Source organism: Bos taurus, chromosome 28 (assembly GCF_002263795.3).
Source record: "Bos taurus isolate L1 Dominette 01449 registration number 42190680 breed Hereford chromosome 28, ARS-UCD2.0, whole genome shotgun sequence".
Taxonomy (NCBI): domain Eukaryota; kingdom Metazoa; phylum Chordata; class Mammalia; order Artiodactyla; family Bovidae; genus Bos; species Bos taurus.
The window spans coordinates 32,685,392-32,708,813 of NC_037355.1; the positions used below are offsets into that span (position 1 = coordinate 32,685,392).

General features: G+C 43.2%; 1 protein-coding gene across 15 annotated transcripts in view; it reads right to left on the bottom strand.

The window, feature by feature from the left end:
- KCNMA1 (potassium calcium-activated channel subfamily M alpha 1) overlaps positions 1 to 23,422 on the bottom strand; it is a 777,298-nt gene that overhangs the window by 75,228 nt on the left and 678,648 nt on the right. For all 15 annotated transcript variants that reach the window (XR_009493216.1, XM_024986560.2, XM_024986559.2 and 12 more), the window contains 3 exon segments: positions 14,521 to 14,644; positions 9,569 to 9,793; positions 5,472 to 5,664 (listed from right to left, as the gene is read on the bottom strand). Coding sequence is in view for 14 of the 15 variants with exons in the window: in XM_024986560.2 (XP_024842328.1) it covers positions 5,472 to 5,664; positions 9,569 to 9,793; positions 14,521 to 14,644 (542 nt within the window). In the remaining variant the exon portion in view is untranslated.

The following is a 23,422-nucleotide window of genomic DNA, read 5'->3' on the forward strand; positions in this document are numbered from 1 at the left end:
ATTCCCCTAAATGTTTGTCCTCAGCCCTCTCATTGGGTTCTCTTCCTCTGTTTGTCCCTTCAATATTGATGTTTCCAAGGTTCCATATGAACCCCTTTTCTCTTAATTGTCCTGCCTGTCTCCCTGAGAAATATCCATCCTCAAGGCCTATACATCGTCTATCACCAATGACCCCCAAGTCTATAATTTCAAATCTAACTTTATCCTTATAACCATATGTTCTTATTTCTTGCTGGATATTATCCAGAAAATTTCAATACAAATGAACGAAGACAAAATGTTTACCTTCTCTCCCAAGTCTGTTTCTTCTTCTGGGTCCTTTGCTTAATCACTTATACATTTACTCAGTGGCCAACCTTGAAATGCATTCCCAACTCCTCATCCTTACTCATCCACACTTCCTTCCCATCAACCAGTCTTCAACCTTCCTTCCCATCAACCAGTCTTCAATGACTGTTTCCTCTATTTCAGATCCATCTCAATTTCTGTCATCTTCACCACTAACATCACTAACCTGTCCTGTTGGGCCTCATCTGATCCCTTCTAGTCCACTGAAGTAGTCTTCTCATGTAGCTCACGCCACCATCTCTTTCCACCTCTACCATGGTCATATTTTTGCTATCATCTTTTTAAAAGATAGATTTAATCATCATATTTGTATAAATCCAAACGCTTAGCAAGGCAATAAGCCTCCGCTCTAGATCTGCACTGTTCAATACTCATGTGTGTTCTGGGTGCTATACTGCCTGATGCATAGTGGCCACTCACTTACTCCTCTTTCTTTCCCATAAAACTTACTCTTACTAGAAGGTTAAGCAGGAAGAAACTATAGATGCTCATTTCATAACTAGATATAACTGCATAATAGCAAAAAATTAAAAACGGAACTACCACATAATATAGCAATTACACTCCTAGGTATACATCCCCCCAAAAAACAAACAGTAATTCAAAAAAATGCATGAATCCCACTGTTCATAGCAGCATTATTTACAATAGTCAAGATATGGAGGCAACCTAAGCCTTCACCAAAAGATGAATGGATAGAGAAGATGTGGCCTACACACACACACACACACACACACACACACGAATATTAGCCATAAAAAAATTTTAATTCTGCCATTTGCAACAACATGGATTGACCTAGAAGGTATCATGCTTAGTGAAATAAGTCAAAGACAAAAATAGTATGTTATCACTTACATGTGGAATATAAAAAATAAAACATGTGAATGTATATAACAAAACAGAAGCAGACTTAGAGATATACAGAACAAACTAGTGGTTATCAGTCAAGAGAGGAAAGAGAATAGGATAAGATAGGAATAAGGGATTAACAGACACAAACTACTATGCATAAAATAAATAAGCTATAAGGATACATTGTACAGTACAAGGAATAAAGCCAATATTTTATCATAACTTTAAACAGTGCATAATCTATAAAAATACTGAATCACTATGCTGTGCACCTGAATCTAATATAACCTTGTAAATCACCTCTACTTTAACAGCAAGAAACACATAATGGGAAACTCAATCGCATGGTCCTTCCTTTCAGGGTCTGACTCAAGCAGCTCTCTGAAAATAGACCCTTCCTCCCTCTGCTCACCCTCCATTGCAAGATCAGACTCGGTTCCTATCTTTTGGAACCACAGGGACAGAGTCTGGCAAGAGTCACTGTTGTACCAGCTGATTTAAATTGAAATGTTTTCCCCAGATAAATGTGTGCTAAATAATACACCAGCTCTCCAGCCAAAGGGAAGTGACAGGCGCTCTGTAAATAAAGGCACTTAGTTGCTGGTAAAGAGCTGTAAAGTGGTTCTGAGCTGATGTTTGCTGACCAGCAAGAAGCGGCTTCACCTGCTTTATATAATTGTCACTGCAGTCTTGCCTGCTGTATATTAAAACTGCATCTCATAGACCCAACTGTCACATCGGATATACCGTCCAGCATGGAGTATGCCGCCTCTCTCTGTAATTGTTTCTGACAACCAGCCATCACATTTCAGATCTTTTCAGAAAGTATCTGGTCCAGAATCCCTATGCTGGGCCAGCCCTGACACCATGTGGGCTAGAACAGCGACACCAAAAGGGAATGTGAAAAAAAGAAGAGGAAAAAGAGCTTTTGTGAGTCTAGGAGAGCAAGTGACACGCAATGTCAAGTGTCTGGACACAAATCCCAGGGAAGACTCTGCCTCCTCAATGTTAAGACACATCTTGTTTCATTTCATGTTAGAACAACTTGCCGTAAGGCTGCATGAAGACTGTGGCCCCAGAGGATACACATCTGTCCTGGGTCCACAGTTCTGACCTGCTATGTTCTGGAGAGATGGAAACATAGCTCTCAAGGCAAAACAAAGGAATGGATCTCATAAGGACTACAAAATAAAGAGTGATGAAAGTGGGGAGTGGCAATCAACCTCAATAGCTCAGTTGTGTCCAATTCTCTGTGACCCCATGGGCTGTAGCCCACCAGGCTCCCCTGTCCATGGGATTTCCCAGGCAAGAATACTGGAGTGGGTTGCCATTTTTCCCTCCAGGGTATCTTCCCGACCCAGGGTAATTCCAATCCACTTGGAGCTTGGTCATGCCAAATGCCCAGATGAAAGGTAACAAAAGTATCTGAGACCAGGGGACGTTCTAGTGGGTCACCGGGGTCTCAAGGAGGGGGAGCAGTTGGAATCTCAATTTGTCCATCTGACCCCATGGATTGGGATGAACCCGAGAAGTGGGCTGTACAGTGAGCAACCAGAGGTGAATTTACAACACCCACCCATCACGGAGTGACTCCTACGTTGACAGCCACCACAGGGCCACCACTTTTAGAAGGTCAGAGTGTCACCACAGGGAAGTGTTAGAAGGTCAAGAACAAGAGAGGAGCAGGTAGAATAAGAAAGCAAGAGGGAATATGGACTCAGTGAGGCTACAGCTTCAACAGTCCTTCATTAAGAGTTGAATGAAATGCTTGCTGGTTACTGGGGGATGTACACTCCACTCCAGTGCCAACCAGGAGTCTCTGAAGACTACCACCAGCCATAGAGCACATCCTCTGCCTCTTCTGGGGGGTGTGTGTGTGTTTGTGTATGTTTATTTACACAAAAGAGCCCCTCTTTATTGCAGAAAAAAATGAGTTCCCTTACTCTTCCTTCTCTCCTTCCAAGATCTACTTTTCTTGCTTATTGATGTGATAAAAACAGTTAAGAAGGCTTTTGAGATTGAGTGAGTATCTTAGAGGAAAGGGGAAGCATTTTTTTTTTTAAACCAGTTTGGCCATTAAATAGGATCTCAGAGTCTGGGAAAAGGTTTAAGAGAGCTGGAAGAAACACCGACGTCAGATGCATATGTGACTATACTGTATGTCAAGATACTAAACTAGGACCTTGAAAGTTATGATTACTGAATTGGGAGGAAACTGGCATGCTGGGGAAAGGGAGTCTTTTCCTTCCCACCTGCCCCCCAATTTGGTTCCTTCTCCACCTGAAGGGAGCACTTCCCCTGCTTCTACTTTTTTCCATTCCCTCTGCTAGTTCCTGCCAGGAGAAGAGGGGCATCTAATTGGGTTGGGTCATGTGTCCACTGGACCCCGTGCTGTGAATGTGAACATTTTTTGTGCCTTAAAGTAGTGCACACAGTCACCCAGCGATGCTGTTAGGATGCAGGTTCTGACCACGTAGGTCTGGGTGGCATGAGAGTCTGCATTTCTACATGGTCCCTGTGTGATGCCCACGCTGGGGTATGGGTGGGACGACACAGTGAAGATCAACTCCCTAAAGGCAGAAACCAAAACCTAGCTTGCCTCTTCCTTCTCCAAGAAGACAAGCTCACTGTTTCCTCTCATCCTTTGTCATCTCAGCTCCCTGAGCAGGCCGTGCAGGAGGCAGGAAAGAGTTTAGGCTCTTTCTTCGGGCCTTGGCACATTGCTCTGTCCAGCAGGCATGACCGAGCAAATGGAGACCAAGATTTAAATTGGGGGGCAAGGCAAAGGAGGTGGAGTGGAGAGGCCAAAACCAAGCTACAGGCTGTATCAACCAGGGTATGTCAAGAATAGAAGCCACTCTGCTACAGGTAAGATGAAAACTAGAGGCTGACACTACCTAGAGAAGGGCTGGAGGAGCAAAGTCAAAGAGGCCAGCATTATCCATTTCACTTGCAACACCAAGGGGGAAGTTCTCCTGAACTTCAGCAGAACCTCGGGACCCTCAGGGAAACTCGCACCCCAGTCTCCATTTCAAGTAGCAAAGTCAGTGGTTGCCAAAGTTTCTGCTGAGAGTTGCTTTGAACCTTGCATCTGTTCAAGGTCTGGCTATAACTGCCTCCCAAGAACTAAGGCTTCTTTTTCTCTCCTACCATCTAGATAGACCCAGAGTCCTCTCTCATTGGTAGACTCCAGCCCATAACCATGCAGGTAAAGGGATTCTAGGAACTATCGTTCCTGGCTTCACTGTGATGTTGAGGAGACCTCAGGAGGAGGCAGTGGTGATGCTGAGTTGACAAAGATAATGTGGCACATAGGCCTAGGCTGCAGGATGGAGCTTTATCAAACCACCAAGACGGTGCTTCATCGCCCAGTGGCTATAGTTCTCATGGGCTGTGCATCGTCTACCTTTACTCTTGGGGTGATGGCATTCAGGTCCCCATCAGGCACCCAATGCCACCCATCCAGCAGACCACGTGTGACAATGATTTTCCAGCTCATGGCAAACCCACACAGAGGTGTTACTTGGCAGAACACACTTCCCATCCAATCCCGTCAAGGCCATGATGAGTGAGGTTGTTTGCTGCAGGGGTTCAGCAGTGCTGCTTCTCTGAGACTCCTAGACAACATCTTTACTTGTTACCATCTGTCCAGGATCCCAGAGCAAATGACAAGAAAGACTGGGGCAGAGCAGAGATGGCAGATGTGTCATTTAAAGCCACCGTGCCTCCTACAGAGAACGCTTCCCGGGCTGACAAGTGTCACCTCTTGCTAAATGGCTTTGAGTGTCCATATAGTCCTCACTCTCCAGAGACCACCATCCCCTGATCATCCTGTAACAATGCAAAGCTTAACACCCCCGTGCAGCTCTAACAATGGCAAAGCTTAACCCAGGTCAATGGCAAAAATATGTGTCCGGCAGAAACATTGGGAACTGTTTGGCCAGCATCATTTCAGTGCTCTGACATTTTGCTGGTGACCTTGGTCATGAAGCCACTGTTTGGGAAGGCTGAGGGGGTGGTGTTTCAAAAGCTGGATCATTCTCGGGAAGGCAGTCTATTGTGAGTGTGGGTGTTCAGGTCTCAAGCCCGCTTCCTGGGCTGGCAAGAAGAGGCAGGAGATGCCCCTTTGAAAGCTGCGGCAGCCACAGCAGGTTTCACTACCAGGCAGGCTGATGTGAGCCTCTTTGAATTACTGAGTGAAGGATATCCCTCTTGCCAGCCCCTGTCCCCTGTAGGCACAGCAGAGAAGTATTACAGGCTGTCCTTACCTTGGGAATTAGCCTGCAAGACCCCGATGCTGTCATCAAACTGCATAGATTTGATGTTGAGTGACGCCAAGATGCATTCCTTGTCCTGCAGCGAAGTATCATCAATATTATTCTGATTGGCTGACAGGATAACGCACATGTCACAGAGGTTGATGTTGACGGCCCTTAAATCAGCCCGACTTAATGGCGTACCCTTTGGCATAGAGGAAAGAGAAAAAAAAAAAAAGGAGAAGCAAAAATGAGACTGAGGGACGAGAGGGAAAGAGGGGTAAAAAATAAAAACAAATTAAAGATTGAGCCGGAGCTCTGGGAAATTATTTAACAAGTATCTTTTTTATGCCTTGACATTAAGCTGGCCTAACTACATTCAAGGGAATAGGAGCTGTGTGCTAATCTAAAGGGTAGTTGGTGCTGATGGCAGCATTTTAGGCTTGCTCTCAATACTCAATCAAGCTATTACTAACTAACGAGGGAGAGGAATAATGCCAGGGTTCTACATCTTCTTCCTGCCTGGAAATTGTCTTGATTTAAGTAACTGTCCTGTGGCAACCTCTGGCTTTCAGAATGTAACAAAGGGGTGGATTTCAAATGCCTGTTTATTTAATAGCAAGTCACTTCTGTCTCAGGCAAAAAGACAGCAGCTCCAACTAGAATTTCCAAGGCAGCCAAGGGGAAATAGCCAGGGAGCATGGTGTGATGAGGTGGGGCTGAATGCAGCGCTCAGTTTGGAAGAGGTGGGAGAGAGTGCAATCAATGTGCATCTTGGAAAGGGGAGATGGAAGCGTGGGTAAAGCTTCACGTCATATCATTTTACTGCATCTTTTGAGCAAGAAAAAAAACAAGGAAGTAGAGTCATTGTCCAAGAACATAGGCCTGGTTAAATACACCATCAGATAGATTTACAGTGGAAGTCTCTGTAGTAGGTAAAAGGACTGAAAAAGAGTTCTCCATGTAGGTATTGCTTTGGAAGGATCTCAAAGAGAGAGGAGCAAGTAAAGCAAACAAACAAAAAACAAGTTCTAGACAATTCAGAAAGTATGATTTCATTTATGCAAAAAGAAACCCACAAAATAGAACTATACATGCATGAATGTATATACAAACTTTCAGAGAGAAAGTTCAGAAAAAGTACACACTAAATTAATAACAGTAATTACCCCTGGGGAGGGGAATAAGACTGGAAGGAAAAGTTTGTTTTTGACTTTACATACTTCTTTTTTGTTTGAATATTTTATAACAAGAACATATTTGTATATTACTGGAGTAATTAAAAATAAATAAGCCAGTAAACAGATTTTTTGAAATGTCCCATAACAACAGAAAACAATGGGGAATTACATTTGAATGACAAAACAAAGGAGGGAATGACAGAGAGGTCAGAAATGTAGCCACTGGTAAAATATAAGGGTTAGGATTGAAGGACAGGGGCATGACCCCCACATGCTCTGTGTCCTCGTCGAGGGCTATGGCTGAATAATCTGGCCATCCCATGTAAGAGGGGCCCACAGGCATCATTTTGGAGTTCATGGCCAGCTACCAGCCTCCCTCATCCTCCAGCCTAAATCCAGCTTCTGATGTGCCTTCATAGAGATCTGAGTTACCTTCAACTCACTGAGCCAGTAGGGAGAGGGTCTGCCAACTGCCTATATCTCTGGATGCCTTCCTCTCATTCTCCTTCCTGGAAAGGGGACTTTGAGAATACTAGACTTGGCCACAGAGATCAAGGCCATCAGCCCTCTTTTTATGACTCAGTGGCAGTAATGATTCTATTCTCAGCCTCCAAAATATTGCTTCAAAGTGAAATTATGAAGGAAGAGGCCTATAGGGTGGGGAAGCTGCTAGTTCCAAGCTCTGGAGCAGGATCTTTTGAGAGAAGAACTCTCCCCTCTTTTCCTGGGGTCTTTGGTGCAAAATAAGTCTGACCAGCTTCCTGAAACATTTCACCAATGCATAAGCTTCAACTGCTTACATCCATATTCTTTTAATTTTCACCTTGCAGAAAATCCAACAGTAATTGTGATATAAGACAATCCTTGTACAGCTGTACACACATGAGTTCAAAACTCAAGTAATACAAATGACATACACAGAAACACTGTGTTTCTCTACGTGTGCTAAGTTCTTTCAGTCACTTCTGACTCTTTGCGACCCCATGGACTGTAGCTCTCCAGGCTCCTCTGTCCATGCGATTCTCCAGATAAGAATACTGGAATGATTTGCCATGCCCTCCTCCAGGAGATCTTCCTGACCCAGGGATTGAAGCCACACTTCTTAAGTCTCCTGCATTGGCATGTGGGTTCTTAACCACTAGCACCTTCATGCATTGGAGAAGGAAATGACAACCCACTCCAGTATTCTTGCCCAGAGAATCCCAGGGACAGGGGAGCCTGGTGGGCTGCCGTCTATGGGGTCGCACAGAATTGGACACGACTGAAGCGACTTAGCAGCAGCAGCAGCACCACCACCTGAGAAGTCCATGTTTCTCCAGGATGGCCCAATACGTGGGGCCCTGTTTAAGGAATGAAATAGGTGAAGAAAAAGGTGAGGGCCCATTTTGTACAAATATGCCATGCCTGAGTGTGCTAAATTTTGGAAGGTTTGAAATAGGAGAGGCTGCAAACAGAACTAGTTCACATAGACATAGGCAGATGAGTAGATGTGCACAAGGGCACGAAGAAGGAAGCACACACAACAAACAACCATACATAGCAAACACCGTACACAGACCCCAACATACACGTGGACACCTGTGTCCCAGAAAAACAGTAAGCTCTTTACAAAATACTTTTGTACCCCAGTCTATTGCTCCCAAGGACATGTAGGAAGGCACATGTAGGAAAAATAATGGTGGAAATATGTAATCACAACTATCACGTTCCTGAAATTAGCAAGGTATATCTCTGCTTCTGCTCTTCTGGGTAAGACTATTTGATTTTCTGCAGGTGACTATTTTTAGCCACATGTGTTCATCAAGTCAGTGATGAACTGACTTTTGTGGTCCAGCATCCAAAAGATCTCTGTCTGTATTTTTCTCACTTCTTTATATATTTATTGTCTATATTAACTGTCTTTTGTGCTAGGTGTATATAAGGATACATGGTAGCTACAAACGGCATTGCTTATGGATAGATTTTTATGTCTTTCTTATTGAATTATATTACTTGATTCTTTCCATTTCTGAGATTCTAGAAGCTAATAACAGAAAAAAATGAATTTTAGCTTCAAAAGTGGGGAAAAAATCCAGACTTCTTGAAATATAGAATCAAATTTGTGTCCCTCAGTTTTAGGGATATGAACTTCCAAGAAAAAAGTCTGGAGAATAAGTAGCATTTGCATGGATTTGTAGCTTGAAGAACTACAGGAAAGGTTAAAATGTAAAGTGCTCTCCAATTATTTGGGAATTTATAGAAAATATATTGATTACTAATTAAGGAAGTAGTTACATGACTCTCAAATCATGAATCCCATGCCCTCACATTAAATTGTGGAGTCCAAAACTGTTCCTTTTATGTGTTTTATAATCAATACTATCACAGGCACACATGGGCACCGACGTGTACACACGCAATGGTATGGAAACATTACAGGGTTTCTAAAGGACGATGATGGAAGCAGGGGTTGGCCAGCAGAAGGGGTTGGTCCTCTGCACAGCAGAAATGAAAATTCTGTTAAATACATTTAGTTAAAAACAGAACAAGATAAAATAAGATTTCTCCAAGCAGTTATAATGCCATAAATAAAGTGATATAAATAGTCCCATAAGTAAATTCCACTATAAGCTTTATACTATTGCAAAGCACTGGGTTTGGGTAGGTAAGAGAGAAAGTGTTTAGACACTGATATGGTTAATACATTTGATACCAGCTAAACCCCATGTCTGGTGAGCGACTGAACTTGGCTGCAAATTCCTTTTAATAAGGTCTCTCAGGGTTTGGATATTCCTAGACAGAGTGTAGGGGAAGGGCTGAGTCCTCAGGCCCATAACCAGATGAAGAAGCAGAGGCATGATCAAAGCTACAACCATTATATTCATCTGGGATTTCTCTTTTGTGAATACAAAGGAGAAAGAAGCATTGGTAACGTGACCTTGGACTTACAGGCAAGATGGAAACCTTGGGGAAGTTATGCAGTGTCTCCCATTCCCGCTTGAGGTACTCGATGGAGCCCACAAACACGATGTGCTTGAGCTCGTGGTAGTGAAAGTTGCTGGCACGGAGCGGCATCACCAGGTTCCGAAGGCCAATCAGGGCAGAGCTGACGTCGCCAAAGATGCAGACCACCACGTGGCCGCTCAGGACGGTCATGGCAGCTTCACTTCGGGTCTGCCGGGGGAGAAGAGCACAAGCGTTGGAGAGAAGACCTCACGGGGTTGTGCAAGGGACTAGAAAATCACTTTTGTAAAATAACAAGTAAACAGTCACTGAGTGCTTGCTATGTACTATTATTTTTTATTCCTTCAATGTTATATCCATGCCATGTGTTAATCGCTCAGTCATTTCTGACTCTTTGCAACCCCATGGACTATAGCTCACTAGACTCCTCTCCCCATGGGATTCTCCAGGCAAGAACACTGGAGTGGGTAGCCATTCCCTTCTCCAAGGGGATCTTCCTGACCCAGGGATAAAACCTGGGACTCCCACATTGCAGGCAGATTCTTTACCATCTGAGCCACCAGGGAATATATGCCTATACCTCGAGTATATGTACAGAAACTATACTGATGTAATAAATATGAAGTCCATGGGGTTGCAAAGAGTCAGACACGACTTCGTGGTTAAACAACAACAAAAATATATATTCACACACATCACTACTTTCTTTTAAAAAAAGATTTAAGGAAGCTATGCCATACATACATATGAACAGGATTCATGGGGAGAGATAAGAAAGAAAAGCAATACTGACGTCATTTGGAAAAGGAAGTCTTAGTTTCCAGGAAATTGTTGATAAAACTGTTTTCCTTTGTTGCTGAGATGATGATAAAATAGTCAGACTCGTGCTGGCCTTGGCTCAAGAGATGAGCTTTGAATTCTAGACTCATCAATGGGATCCCACAGGACATTACTACATCAGAAGGTAGAAAATGACAGCCCAAAGCCAGGGGCTAGCAAACGATGACTCACAGGCCAAATCTAACCCAGTACCTGCTTATCTCTGGCCAGGGAGCAAAGATTGGTGTTTATGTTTGAAAATTGTTGGCAAAAAATCAAAAGAAAAATATCTCATATTACGTAAAACTTATATGAAGTTCAAATTCCAAGAAAGTTTTATCACAACACGGCTGGTCTTACTGCTTTAGGTGTTGCTGGTGGCTGGTTTTACATTACAAAAGCAGAGGTGATTAGTTGTAAATTCTTTGTTATATGACCCTTTACAGAGAGAGTTTGCCTACCGCTATCCACTGCTGCCTTAGGGTTTGCAGGGACACAACTAGAGCGACCACTTGTGCTAAGTCATCAGAGGAAGACTCCCAAACAATCACGAGACGGATCAGAACAGCAAGAGCAACAGGCCCCCGTCTTCCCCCAACTCCAGGCCTACAATTCACAAAGGGAACAAATGAAAGAATAAAATCACCCCAGTTTAAGCTTCCCAGGACAATTAAACCTTTAGCCCCTGCTGGCCCCTCTGCTTACTGTGTTCGTGCAAAGAGCAACACAGGAGGCCAGTGGTGGGTCTTTCTCTGCCTCTCTTTCTGGTCCAATGCCTCCCAACTTCCTTTCTTCCTCCCAGTTCACCCATTGCATGTCTGGATGGCCCCATGTGGCTTACAATGCTTTTGGGGAGGCATATTAATGTCCACTGCACATATCAAACTCTGCTCAATTTAATCTCTAGAATTGACCAGTGTATTGATTGTTTAAATGCCAATATTGCAATTCATGACAATGTCAGGGTTATTACAGCAACCCCCAAGGAGAGGAAGAAGCTAGCTTTTACTCCCTGATCGTTAGAATAAAGCAGGGGCTGTCACCGTTATTGGTTTCTCTCTGCAACAGTACAGGGACATCTAAGATGCAGGCCATAAAACATGTCTTATAAATGGTGACCAAGGAGGAGCCGCTAGGGAGTCACATCCCCATCACTGCTTCATGGATGAGTGAGTTATCTTGGCTGGATGGAGCATGCATGTCTAGGTACCAGCAGCAGAGGGTCAACCTGTCTGTAATGTGCTGTGATGGGATTCCTGATTAGTTTTATTTGGCCAGGTCATTTGGGAGGCTAGCTCCCTTCAGGAAGCCTGGGAAATAAAAACTAAGTTCAGAATAGAGGCCGGAAATCTAGACGTGTGGAGCTAGGGAAAGCACCAGTTAGCAGAGTGGCCGTTCACTGTGCTAATCCCAGGAGCTTAGATCTGGTGTCCAACACACGAGATCCTCAGACTAACCAGAGCAGTATGACCTGGAGAACCTGGTAAAGACCCCAATTCCCAGGATGTAGCCCTGGGGAGACGGATTCAGTCAGATATTAGACCCAATGGAGAAACCACTTGTGTGTATCTTCTTTTTCCTATATATCCTTCAAGGCCTAGTCCATGTATGTGGGGCCTTCACGGCCATTAACCCCTTCTCAGCTCAACCTGTTTGTATCTAATAAGATTTCCCTGGCCACTTAAATACATGCTAGAGTGAAACAGCACTTTGTGTCTTGCCACGCTTAGCTTTTAATATATTGTTTCATGGTACATTTTATCTTTTAATTAGATGGTCATTTTCTCAGAATTATAGCCATCTCGAATTTTCAACTCCAAAAGCACTTAGTATCCTACATGCACAAACAATCCTCGTGCAGCTGGCTCTCGCAAGCATTCTCATCTCTTTGAGAGGGTTATTTGACAACGGGTTTTTTGGACCACCCTGTCTAAACAGCACCTACAAGTCCCTTTCTAGCCCATGCATGTGTGGGTGCTCCGTTGCATCTGACGACACGGACTGTAGCCCTCCAGGCTCCTTGGTCTGTGGGATTTCCCAGACAAGGACGATGGAGTGGGTTGCCATTTCCTTCTCCAGGGGTTCTTCCTGACCCAGGGATTGAACCCATGTCTCTTACATCTGCTTTACTGGCAGGTGGATTCTTTAGCACTGTACCGCCCGGGAAGCCCCTTCTAGCCCACACTGCTGCTGTTGTTCAGTTGCTAAGTCCTGTCTGACTCTTTGCAATCCCATGGACTGCTACAGCATGCTGGGCTTTCCTGTCCTTCACTATCTCCTAGAGTTTGCTCAAACTCATGTCCATTGAGTCAGTGCCATCCAACCACCTCATCCTCTGGTTGCCCCCTTCTCTTCCTACCCTCAATCTTCCCCAGCATCAGGGTCTTTCCCAATGAGTTGGCTCTTCACATCAGGTGGCCAAAGTTTTGAAGCTTAAGCTTCAGTCTTTCCAATGGATATTCAGGGTTGATTTAGCCCATGACCCCATTTTATTTTCTTCATAGCATTTTATCAATATCTAAAATGTTATTACATAGTCATTGTCTATCTTGAGATCTGGTCTTTGTCCCCACTAGATTACAAGAGCTATGAGACCAGCTGTTGTCAGAGGTTGTATCTTTAGCAACAAGAACAAGTGTCTAACATGTAATAGGTTTGTGAAATACGTTTTGTTACATGATCCTATTTTTCAGATGAGAGGAGTAGTAACACCTCATTAAACTCTTTGGGGCTGGTAGGGTGCTTTGAATGTCAGCCATGCACTTCTCAGGATTATCTAGGCAAGCCATCGAAAGCTTACATCCCAAAATGTCAACCCAGCTTCTGACATGCCCCAAGGTGGGTAATAACAGGATGAGTTTATATCCCCAGAGCAAAAGTGGGGCAGATACAACATCAGAATATAAACAAGAGCAGCAGCTTTGTAATGAGAACCATTTGTACTCCTTGGAAAAGGATTGCTTCCTGAGAATTCTGACTTTCTATGCTTTTGTCTGCAACTTTCACACCTCCCAGACAACCTCCAGAACAGAGCTGTATTGGTTCTTAATGCTCGATTATAATTAAATTGAGAAGTCACACACATATTCAGATAAAACACAGGGGAAAACCTAGTGGATTAGAGCACAAAGGCATTCTGAGGAACTGGAACCTTCCTTTCTTAGGAACAGTGGCCATAACATCAGCAATGATAGGATTTTCCTGGCTGACATAAAGGAGCAGGCCTCAGCAATCTGAGGATTAGAAAGCACAAGGGAGGAAGAGCCTTTCCATCTGACCTTCCTGATTATTAATCCATTTTGCATGGATTAGCAAGACAATAAACTGGTAGGAAAGCCGATGTAGGCGTAAAACCTTAAGCTGTTAATCGGACAAGTCTAAAGAATAGCATGGATTATTATCTGTTCTAGCATTCCTGAGACAGACCAGAAGAAGCCCACCCCTGCTACTGAGATGAGTCAACCAGGAAACGGGGCTATGAGCTCCAGCCTTTCTGAGGTGGATCATGGTCATCCTTGTCATCATCAGCAAGTGGGATTTGCCTGCCTACCTTATGAGCTAAGAAGGATCACAAATATGCAAATATATTATCTAGAAAGATACAAGACACTATTATAAACAAATGACGATACAGGTAGCATTCAGATTTCTTCATGGCATTTAATATATAATAAAAATAGGTAAGTTTATGGAGTCCTATGTTGGGTTTTAATCTTCACTACAATTCTATGAGTTAAGGTCATTCTCATCCCATCTTCCTCCACATAAGAGACGAAGTACAAATTCTTCAAGGGACTGATCCAAGGCCACACAGCTAATGGCATAGGCATGCTCTGGCCTGACAACCACGCCTGCAGGATATGGTACATACTGCTCCCACGATGGCTTTCACACCCTAAGGTAATGAGCCAATACATATTCACAGATCGAAAATTCCACTCTTGGGTCATGCTCTGATACGAGTTCTAGCTGCTTCAACATATGTCCTGAATGTTAATTACCAAAAATAATTAGGGCCAGGAACAAACACCCCACCACCCAGCTAGGAAAACTTCATTCACAGCAAATATAATTTGGGACAGAAGCGGATGGCACAGATTCTGCAACCTGTCACTCACCAGGATGACTTTCTCTATCTCCTTGGGCGCACACCAGTGAAACATCCCAGTAGAGTCATATTTCTTCACATTGGAGTCCATGTTGTCAATCTGATCATTGCCAGGAATTAACAAGGGGTCATGCCTGGGGAGAAAAGTACAGGAAAACCTAAGTGGAAAATGTGATAAATTATAAATGGAAAGTGCCCCCTGAGTTACATCTCAGAGGAGGTGGGAGAAGCGGAGGAAGCGCTTGTCACTGAAGGCCAATCTTTTACTTGCAGAACCCATCCTGTGAAAGATAACTGCCCTGAACCCCCACCACCTCCTGGACGTGCAGGTGACCTGTGCTGGGTAGTAATTCTGCCTTTCTTTCCCATTCCCCTTTCTCTCCAATGGACTTCACATCATTCTGTGGATTCAGTCTCCCTTCTTACGGATGTCTCACTCCTTCTGTTCTCATTTACCAGCTATCCAGTCTCTCCATGACACACACGCGCGCGCACACCCAAAGGGTTGTTATTAGCATTGGCAATGAAGAGGAAAGAATAGGAATAGAGCCTCATGCTGACTGACTGGCATGAGGATGGAAAGCCAATTACTCGCTCTTTCTGACTACAACTTCTGACGTGATGCTCTTCGCAGTAAAAGCTTTAACAGGCTGCACTTTAAATATTTTAGCAATTTGCCCAATCAGATTTTGCTCTCCCTGGCTGAAGCCCTTTAAAGATTCAGCAGCATGTCACTTCAGAGCAGATTGACTACCAAATGCCCACATCTGGAATACATGATTTCAATACTAAACAACACGCTCTCTCCTTGCCTTGACAGCTGTATTTGCACTCACTGTCCAATGACGCACCGCCCCACCTGCACCTTCACCTCCCAACTGCCACACTCCCTCCACAGATGAGAGCCTCGAGCTCAGAGGCATCTTAATAAACTTGTCTTGAATTCTCAGAGCTACATTCACTTGCTCTTGCCTTATTTACTGGTGGAGAAAAAAGATGTCTCTGTAGAGGCTTCCCCTCCAGCGGACTGGCAGAGCCTTACCAACAACCATAAGAATTACAATAGAATCAGGCAGCTCTAACAAGCTTACAGCATAAGAAATATAAATCGTGCATCTTGGCCCACATCTGTGGTCTAGATTCTATCTCTGACAGAGATTCTGGACCTCCATTTTGAGGGAGGTATTTGAGTGCCTACAACAATGACCATATAAAATTAGGATAGTATCCTAGGCATAGTTACCACAGTATCCCAGGGATAGTTACCTATCTGTACAGTGGAACTATTTCCCCTGAATAATCTCATCAGTTTGAAACAGAAAATATAAATAAGTTGAAACTCCCAAAGTTTAAAGTTATTTTACCTTTTAAACCATCTATTTCAAGTGTAAAATTGAACTTTTAGTTCTTAATATTTCTTCCTCTGAAATTTCTCTGATGTATCTCATCTGTATGTTTGGAACATAGACAGTGTAATACCAGTCCCTTTGATATGGTCCAGAGACCTAGAATTGAACATTTAGGATTCCTACCATGGCCCTCCTTGCAGGCCTCCCATTCCCACTTAAGTGGGGAAGACTCTCACTGCTTTTATTTATTCCTGCCAATTTTCTTTTAGGCTGCACCAAATGACAAATATTGTGCAGGGCAATCCTACAGTTATCTTCCATGAACATGCCAGACGACTACAGGAACTGTCATATCTGATCTTAAAAGGAGAAGAACGATCAGCTCGGAATAACATCTCAGTAGTTGGGTTGCTGCAAAGTCTGGAGGTGTTGTAAACCAGCAGGTCACCTTTCAAACACTGAACTCAGCCCCAAATGCTAAAATAAAAAGGCAGTTGCTGATAAGAACGGGTTACAGATCATGGCAAGAGAAAACTTAAATATTTTTGTCCTTGAAGAATTTTTTAAGAGTCCTATAGATATCCACTACTCACCATAAAGAAGGAGTCTGAGAAAATGAACAGAATAGATTCTTTCTTCCTAGCCCTAGAATGTATTTTAGTTGGAAGAGAGTCTTCCCTGAAGATACAGAATCAGTTTGTTCATTGGTTGGAGAGGAAGTATTATCTCAAGGAATACTTCTGAGTATTCCTACCCCCAATATTCAGGATTTATATTCATATAATATGAGCAAGCAAGCAAATGATGTAGCAAGCTGACCAAAATTCCTTTTGGAAAATATGTGCCTTGCAAGGGAGGAGATACATTTTGATTTCCTATCTTTCTTGGGAGGAATCATCCCTTGGTTGTACTGGTCTCCAACCTTCATCTTAGAAAAGTAAACAAGCAAGCCTGATGATCAATTGCCCCTCAATGAGAAGAAAAAGACAGCTTTGTAATGTCAAGCCTCATTAACTAGGGTGAGGATTTGGGTACCCCACGTATTATTTGACACGAGAGCTGCAAGCCAGGATTTGTGCTGGAACATCTAGAAGCATCACGGAGGTCTCAGTGGTAAACCACGTTGCACTCTGCGCTTCCTGCAAGCCTCTCAGCCTGCCCCAAGATCATTTAAATATAAGTCGTCCAGGACGTTCCTGCACCCCACTCCAGTACTCTTGCCTGGAAACTCCCATGGATGGAGGAACCTGGTAGGCTGCAGTCCATGGGGTCGCTAAGAGTCGGACATGACTGAGCGACTGCACTTTCACTTTTCACTTTCATGCACTGGAGAAGGAAATGGCAACCCACACCAGTGTTCTTGCCTGGAGGATCCCAGGGACGGGGGAGCCTGGTGGGCTGCCGTCTCTGGGGTTGCACAGAGTCGGACACGACTGAAGTGACTTAGCAGCAGGATGTTCCTAAAAGAGGATCATCTGAAGACTGTCAAAAATCTCCCTGAACAAATATATTTCCTTTTCTGACCAGTCATGGTACCTGAAATTTGACCTTTGGTTTTTTGAATCAGTAAAGCACCCAGTAAACCTGAACCCCCTCTTCTGTGCCAGGAACGGAGGAGACTGTAATGATGAAGGCTCAGTCCCTCGTTAAAGAAAGGGTTATCATACATTGAGCAAGAGAGAAAACGCCCATCAACAGCTGTGATAAACTGCAGCAAGTGTTATAGCAAAGTAATGTACAAGGTGGTCCGAGAACACCAATAAAACACTCAATTGCCTGGTATTTGAGTGATCAAGGAGATCTTCGCAAAGAACGTAACATTTGCTCTGAGCCCTGAAAGGTGAGAAGGAATCTCAGCCTATTTTAGTCATGATCCACTAGAAGCCATTCACAGGATTGAGGCCCCAAAGAAGATCCAAACAAAAGATGTTATCTTGGAGATGTTGTATTGCCTGACCTATGGTACAGAAGACTCAGGCCAGGCTCCCAAGTGGCACTCGGGTGTGCACTGGGAGTCAAGTGGAAGAGATGGATTCAGCTGATTGAATATGACTGATGGAGCCCAGACTAGGGATTTAGATAGAGCCAAACTCAAGTTTCCAAAAAGGAAGAATGTCATACAAATGGGAAGTATTTTTTAAGTGACATGAGTTGTTTCCCAAGGCAGTGGATTGCTCATCATTTCAGACATTCCTAAGGAGCTGTGGATACAGAGGGGATTTCACTGTAAATGTTGGGTGAGCCTCGAAGATCTTTAAGATTTGAAGCACTGTTCTCTCAACGAACAAGAGGTGCCTGGAAAGAGTTTGTATTTTTTAACCACTATTGGGTATCAAAAGGCTGGAGGGCATGCAGTAAGCATAGAAAAGTTGTTTTTGGAGCAAAGATGGAGGATAAGTAGCACTTATCCTGAAGACTGATGACTAGAACTGCTCCTCGTTAACTAGATTCACTAGATGTCTGGGAGGAATCTTAGAATGTGAATCATTCCAGCAGCATGAGAGGCTGTCACTACTCTGGGCCAGACAGGATATGTTTCTTTGCCATGTCTGGTCCTGCATCAGTGCAAGTGAGATAGGCTGGCTTAGGCTACTGAGAGATCTCTGACATAGGTGAAGAGTAAAGAGTCAGTCATTCCACAGGAACTTCTGCCCCTTGAGCATGTCAATCAACAGTGCTTTGGTCAGGGGAGGCCCAGGAGAATAAGGCAGTTTGTTATACATGGAAAGAAGGACCATCAGAAACCTCCCCGAACATTGAATCTCATCATTATTAGTTTAGAAAATGACGAAGAGAGTCACTTTCACAAGTTCTCAGACAACTCCTTTAAAGACTTAGTTGGAACCGAGGACCAATCCTAGATACTGCCCTTCGCATCTGAACTATTTTATATGCTTTCTCAACTCACAAAGTAATCCCAACTCCCACCAAATGGACCATAATTGATTCAAGGCTCATTTGTTACTTATCACCTACATGCCTTGTTTTAGGGTGAAACTATGAGGGAAGGATATCTGCTGTGTAGTTGTTATGGACTGAATTGTATCCCCCTCCATCCCACAAAATCTGTATGTTGTAGTCCTAACTCCTAGCATCCCCGACTGTAACTATATTTTGAGATATGCTCATTAAAGAGGTAACACAGTTAAAATGGAGTCATTAGGGAAGGCCCTAATTCAATATGATTGTTGTCCTTACAGAAGGAGGAACTTCAGGCAAGCACATTCAGAGGGAAGATGATGTGAAGTCACAAGGAGAAGACGGCCATCTACCAGCAAGAAGAGAGGCCTGAAACAGATCCTTCCTTCATGGCTTCAGAAGGAACCAACCCCGCCAGCACCTTGATCTTGAACTTCCAATCTCTAGAGCCATAAGAAAATTAATTTCTGTGTTTAAGACACTCACTCTGTGAACTTTATTATGGCAGCCTGAGCTAATTAATACAGTTGTGTATCTTGAATAAAAATGGGCACGATTGACCAGATGTCACTCCACTGATGACCCTGGCTGTCCTCTTGCACCTTAGGGCTCAGCTGTTCATTTAAAGGAAAGAAGCATCCTGCCATCAGTTTAGAAATACATGGAAACATACCAGAAATATACAACATCTTCACAAAAGCGTTTGGGCCACATACATACCCAATTAGATCTGCTCTGCCTGGGAGGCTTCCTGGTCTTTAACTTATGCATTTGAGGATCAATACCTCTGACAACCCCATCCAGAGAAAAAGAAGAAGCCGAGACACCAGCCAGTTAATTTGTTCAGTGGGACCAAGAGAGCTAATCCTCCAAGGGAGTTTTTGGAAGTGGATACCACTGATAGAAGAAAACCAACTATTTCTTTAGCAGAGTGCTTGTGTATACTGGCTCCAGAGCCAAAATGTTTGTCTTCAAATTTTGGCTCATCTACTACTTGCTACATTGTGCAAGTTTCTTCATTTGGAAAATGGGAGTGTTAAATGGCATCATTAACTAATGGGTTCAATTTAAGGACAGTCTGAGTAAAGACATGCCACGCACCTGGCACAGAGCATGCCCTCACTAAATGTTAACTACTATTATTATTATCATTCTTTATACTCTGCTTACACATCACCAAACGGTCAATACCAAAATCAGACTGATTATATTCTTTGCAGCCGAAGATTGAGAAGCTCTATACAGCCAGCAAAACAAGACCAGGAGCTGACTGCGGCTCAGCTCATGAGCTTCTAACTGCAAAATTCAGACTTAAATTGAGAAAGTAGGGAAAACCACTAGGCCATTCAGGTATGACCTAAATCAAATCTCTTATGATTATACAGTGGAATACTGTATAATCTATTGGTAATACTACAAGTAGACTCAAGGGATTAGATCTGATAGAGTGTCTGAAGAACTATGGACAGAGGTTCCTAACATTGCATAAGAAGTGGTGATCAAAAACCATCCCCAAGAAAAAGAAATACAAAAAGGCAAAATAGTTGTCTGAGGAGGCCTTACAAATAGTAAGAAAAGAAGTGAAAGGCAAAGGAGAAAAGGAAAGATATACCCATCTGAATGCAGAGTTCCAAAGAATAGCAAGGAGAGAAAAGAAAGCCTTCCTCAGTGATCAATGCAAAGAAGTAGAGGAAAACAATAGAATGGGAGAGACTAGAGATCTCTTTATTAGAGATACCAAGGGAACATTTCATGCAAACATGGACATAATAAAGGACAGAAACAGTATGGACCTAATAGAAGCAGAAGATGCTAAGACGAGATGGCAAGAATACATGAAAGAATTATACAAAAAAGATCTTAATGACCCAGATAACCATGATGTTGTGACCTAGAGCCAGACATCCTGGAATGTGAAGTCAAGTGGGCCTTCGTAAGCATCACTACAACAAAGCTAGTGGAGGTGATGGAATTCCAACTGAGCTATTTCAAATCCTGAAAAATGACGCTGTTAAAGTACTGTACTCAATATGCCAGCAAACTCGAAAAACTCAGCAGTGGCCACAGGACCGGAAAAGGTCAGTTTTCATTCCAATCCCAAAGAAAGGCAATGCCAAAGAATGTTCAAACTACTGCACAATTGCACTCATTTCACACACTAGCAAAGTAATGCTCAAAATTCTCCAAGCTAGACTGCAACAGTCTGTGAACCAAGAACTACCAGATGTTCAAGCTGGGTTTAGAAAAGGCAGAGGAACCAGAGATCAAATTGCCAATATTTGTTGGCTCATAGAAAAATCAAGAGAATTCCAGAAAAACATCTACTTCTGCTTCATCAACTATGCCACAGCCTTTAATTGTGTAGATCACAAATGTGGAAAATTCTTTTTTTTTTTTTTTTTTGGCCATAAATAATGTTTATTTGAATTGTTTTGTTGTTATTTAGTCACAAAGTCATCTCCAACTCTTTTGCAACCCCATGAACTGCAGCCCACAGGCTCCTCTGTCCATGGGACTTCCCAGGCAAGAATACTGGAGTGGGTTGCCATTTCCTTCTCCATCAAATGTGGAAAATTCTTAAAGAAATGGGAATACCAGACCACCTTACTTACCTCTTGAGAAATCTGTATGCAAGTCAAGAAGCAACAGTTAGAATCGGACATGGAATAACAGACTGCTTCCAAATTGGGCAAGGAGTACGTCAAGGCTGTATATTGTCACTCTGCTTATTTAACTTATATGCAGAGTACATCATGTGAAATGCCAGGCTAGATGAAGCACAAGCGAGAATCAAGGTTGGTGGGAGAAATATCAATAACCTCAGATATGCAGATGACACCGCCTCTTCGCAGAAAGCGAAAAGGAACTAAAGAGCATCTTGAAGAAAGTAAAAGCGGAGAGTGAAAAAGCTGACTTAAAACTCAGCATTCAAAAAAACGAAGATCATGGCATCCAGTCCCATCACTTCATAGCAGATAGATAGGGAAACAATGGAAAGAGTGACAGATTTTATTTTGCGGTGGGGGCGGGGGGGCATCCAAAATCACTGCAGATGGTGACTGCAGCCATGAAATTAAAAGATGCTTGCTCCTTGGAAGAAAAGCTATGACAAACCTAAACAGTGTATTAAAAAGCAGAGACATAATTTTGCCAACAAAGGTCTGTATAGTCAAAACTATGGTTTTTCCAGTAGTCACGTATGGATGTGAGAGTTAGACTGTAAAGAAGGCTGAGTGCTGAAGAACTGATGTTTTTGAACTGTGGTATTGAAGAAGACTCTTGAGAGTCCCTTGGACTGCAAGGAGATCAAACCTGTCAGTCCTAAAGGAAATCAATCCTGAATATTCACTGGAAGGACTAATACTGAAGCTGAAGCTCTAATACTTTGACCACCTGATGTGAAGAGCCGACTCATTAGAAAAGACCCTGATGCTGGGAAAGATTGAAGGCAGAAGGAGAAGGGACGACAGAGAACGAGATGGTTGGATGGCATCACCAACTCAACGGACATGAGTTTGAGCAAGCTCTGGGAGATGGTGAAGGACAGGGAAGCCTGGCGTGCTACAGCCCAAGGGGTCACAAAGAGTCAGACACGACTGAGCAACAACAACAAAGAATCTACTCATATATTTGTACCTCTTATATGGTGAAAGGAGACAGGAAAGAGAGAGTGGTTCAATAATAAAGATGGGTTCTCCTACTATTCCTCTGACTACTATATTACTACTACTGCTACTACTATTGCTACTAAGATGAATAGCCATCCTGGGTTGAGCTCTTACAAATGTTGCTGTGGTAAAACTTTTACCTACATTTTATGATGTACTCATCACAACGACACAGGCAATTTCTGTTATTATGATCCATTTGCATGGATGGGAAACAGAATGTGACTAAGTACGTGGCTAAGATAACACAGCTAGAGGGAAAACAAGGCTTTGACCAGAGAAGACTTCTTAACTGGAAGTCAGTGATGCCTGGTCCCTATCTCACACCTTCCCACTTGCAGGAAGCAGCTGGATCTCGTTCATTCCCCACTGCAGTACCCCAAGCCGCAGTGCCCTATGTGGCAAAGAGAGGAAAAGCAGCATGTCGGGCATTTATGAAATGCACAGCTGGTGTGAATAATCAGTAGAAAATTTCCCCATGAGCCCCTGTCAGGACAATGTGCTAAGGAGAGCCTCAATAATCAATTAAGGCTAGACATGCTTTTGTCTTGTCCTAATATCTGAAGACTGCATTTAGGAATACCCACATTTTTATAACAACTGAGAAGCCCCAGTGAGTTAAATTTTTCATAGCTATGCTTCTTGAATCTCAGCTCACACCTCCAAAGTCCACAGCTAGAAATTAAGCATGCCTGACTTCAAAAAAAGAATAAAAGATCATTGTTTTGAGGATTTGCAGAGCAAGGAATGCCACTTGCCATCAATTAATCTCAGGAAGCGAAATAAATGCCCAGCTACAGCAGACACACAAAAAGCTTGCCTTGAAGACAACAGCCTAAAGCAAAACCACAAATCCCTTCTCTAGCAAACCTGCTGTGAGGAAGCTGGCATTATATTTTAAAGAGCACAGTTCCCCTAAGAAGAGAATCTGAGTTTTTTCCTGTGGCAGTGGGTTCTGTGCTGGCCTTCAGAAATT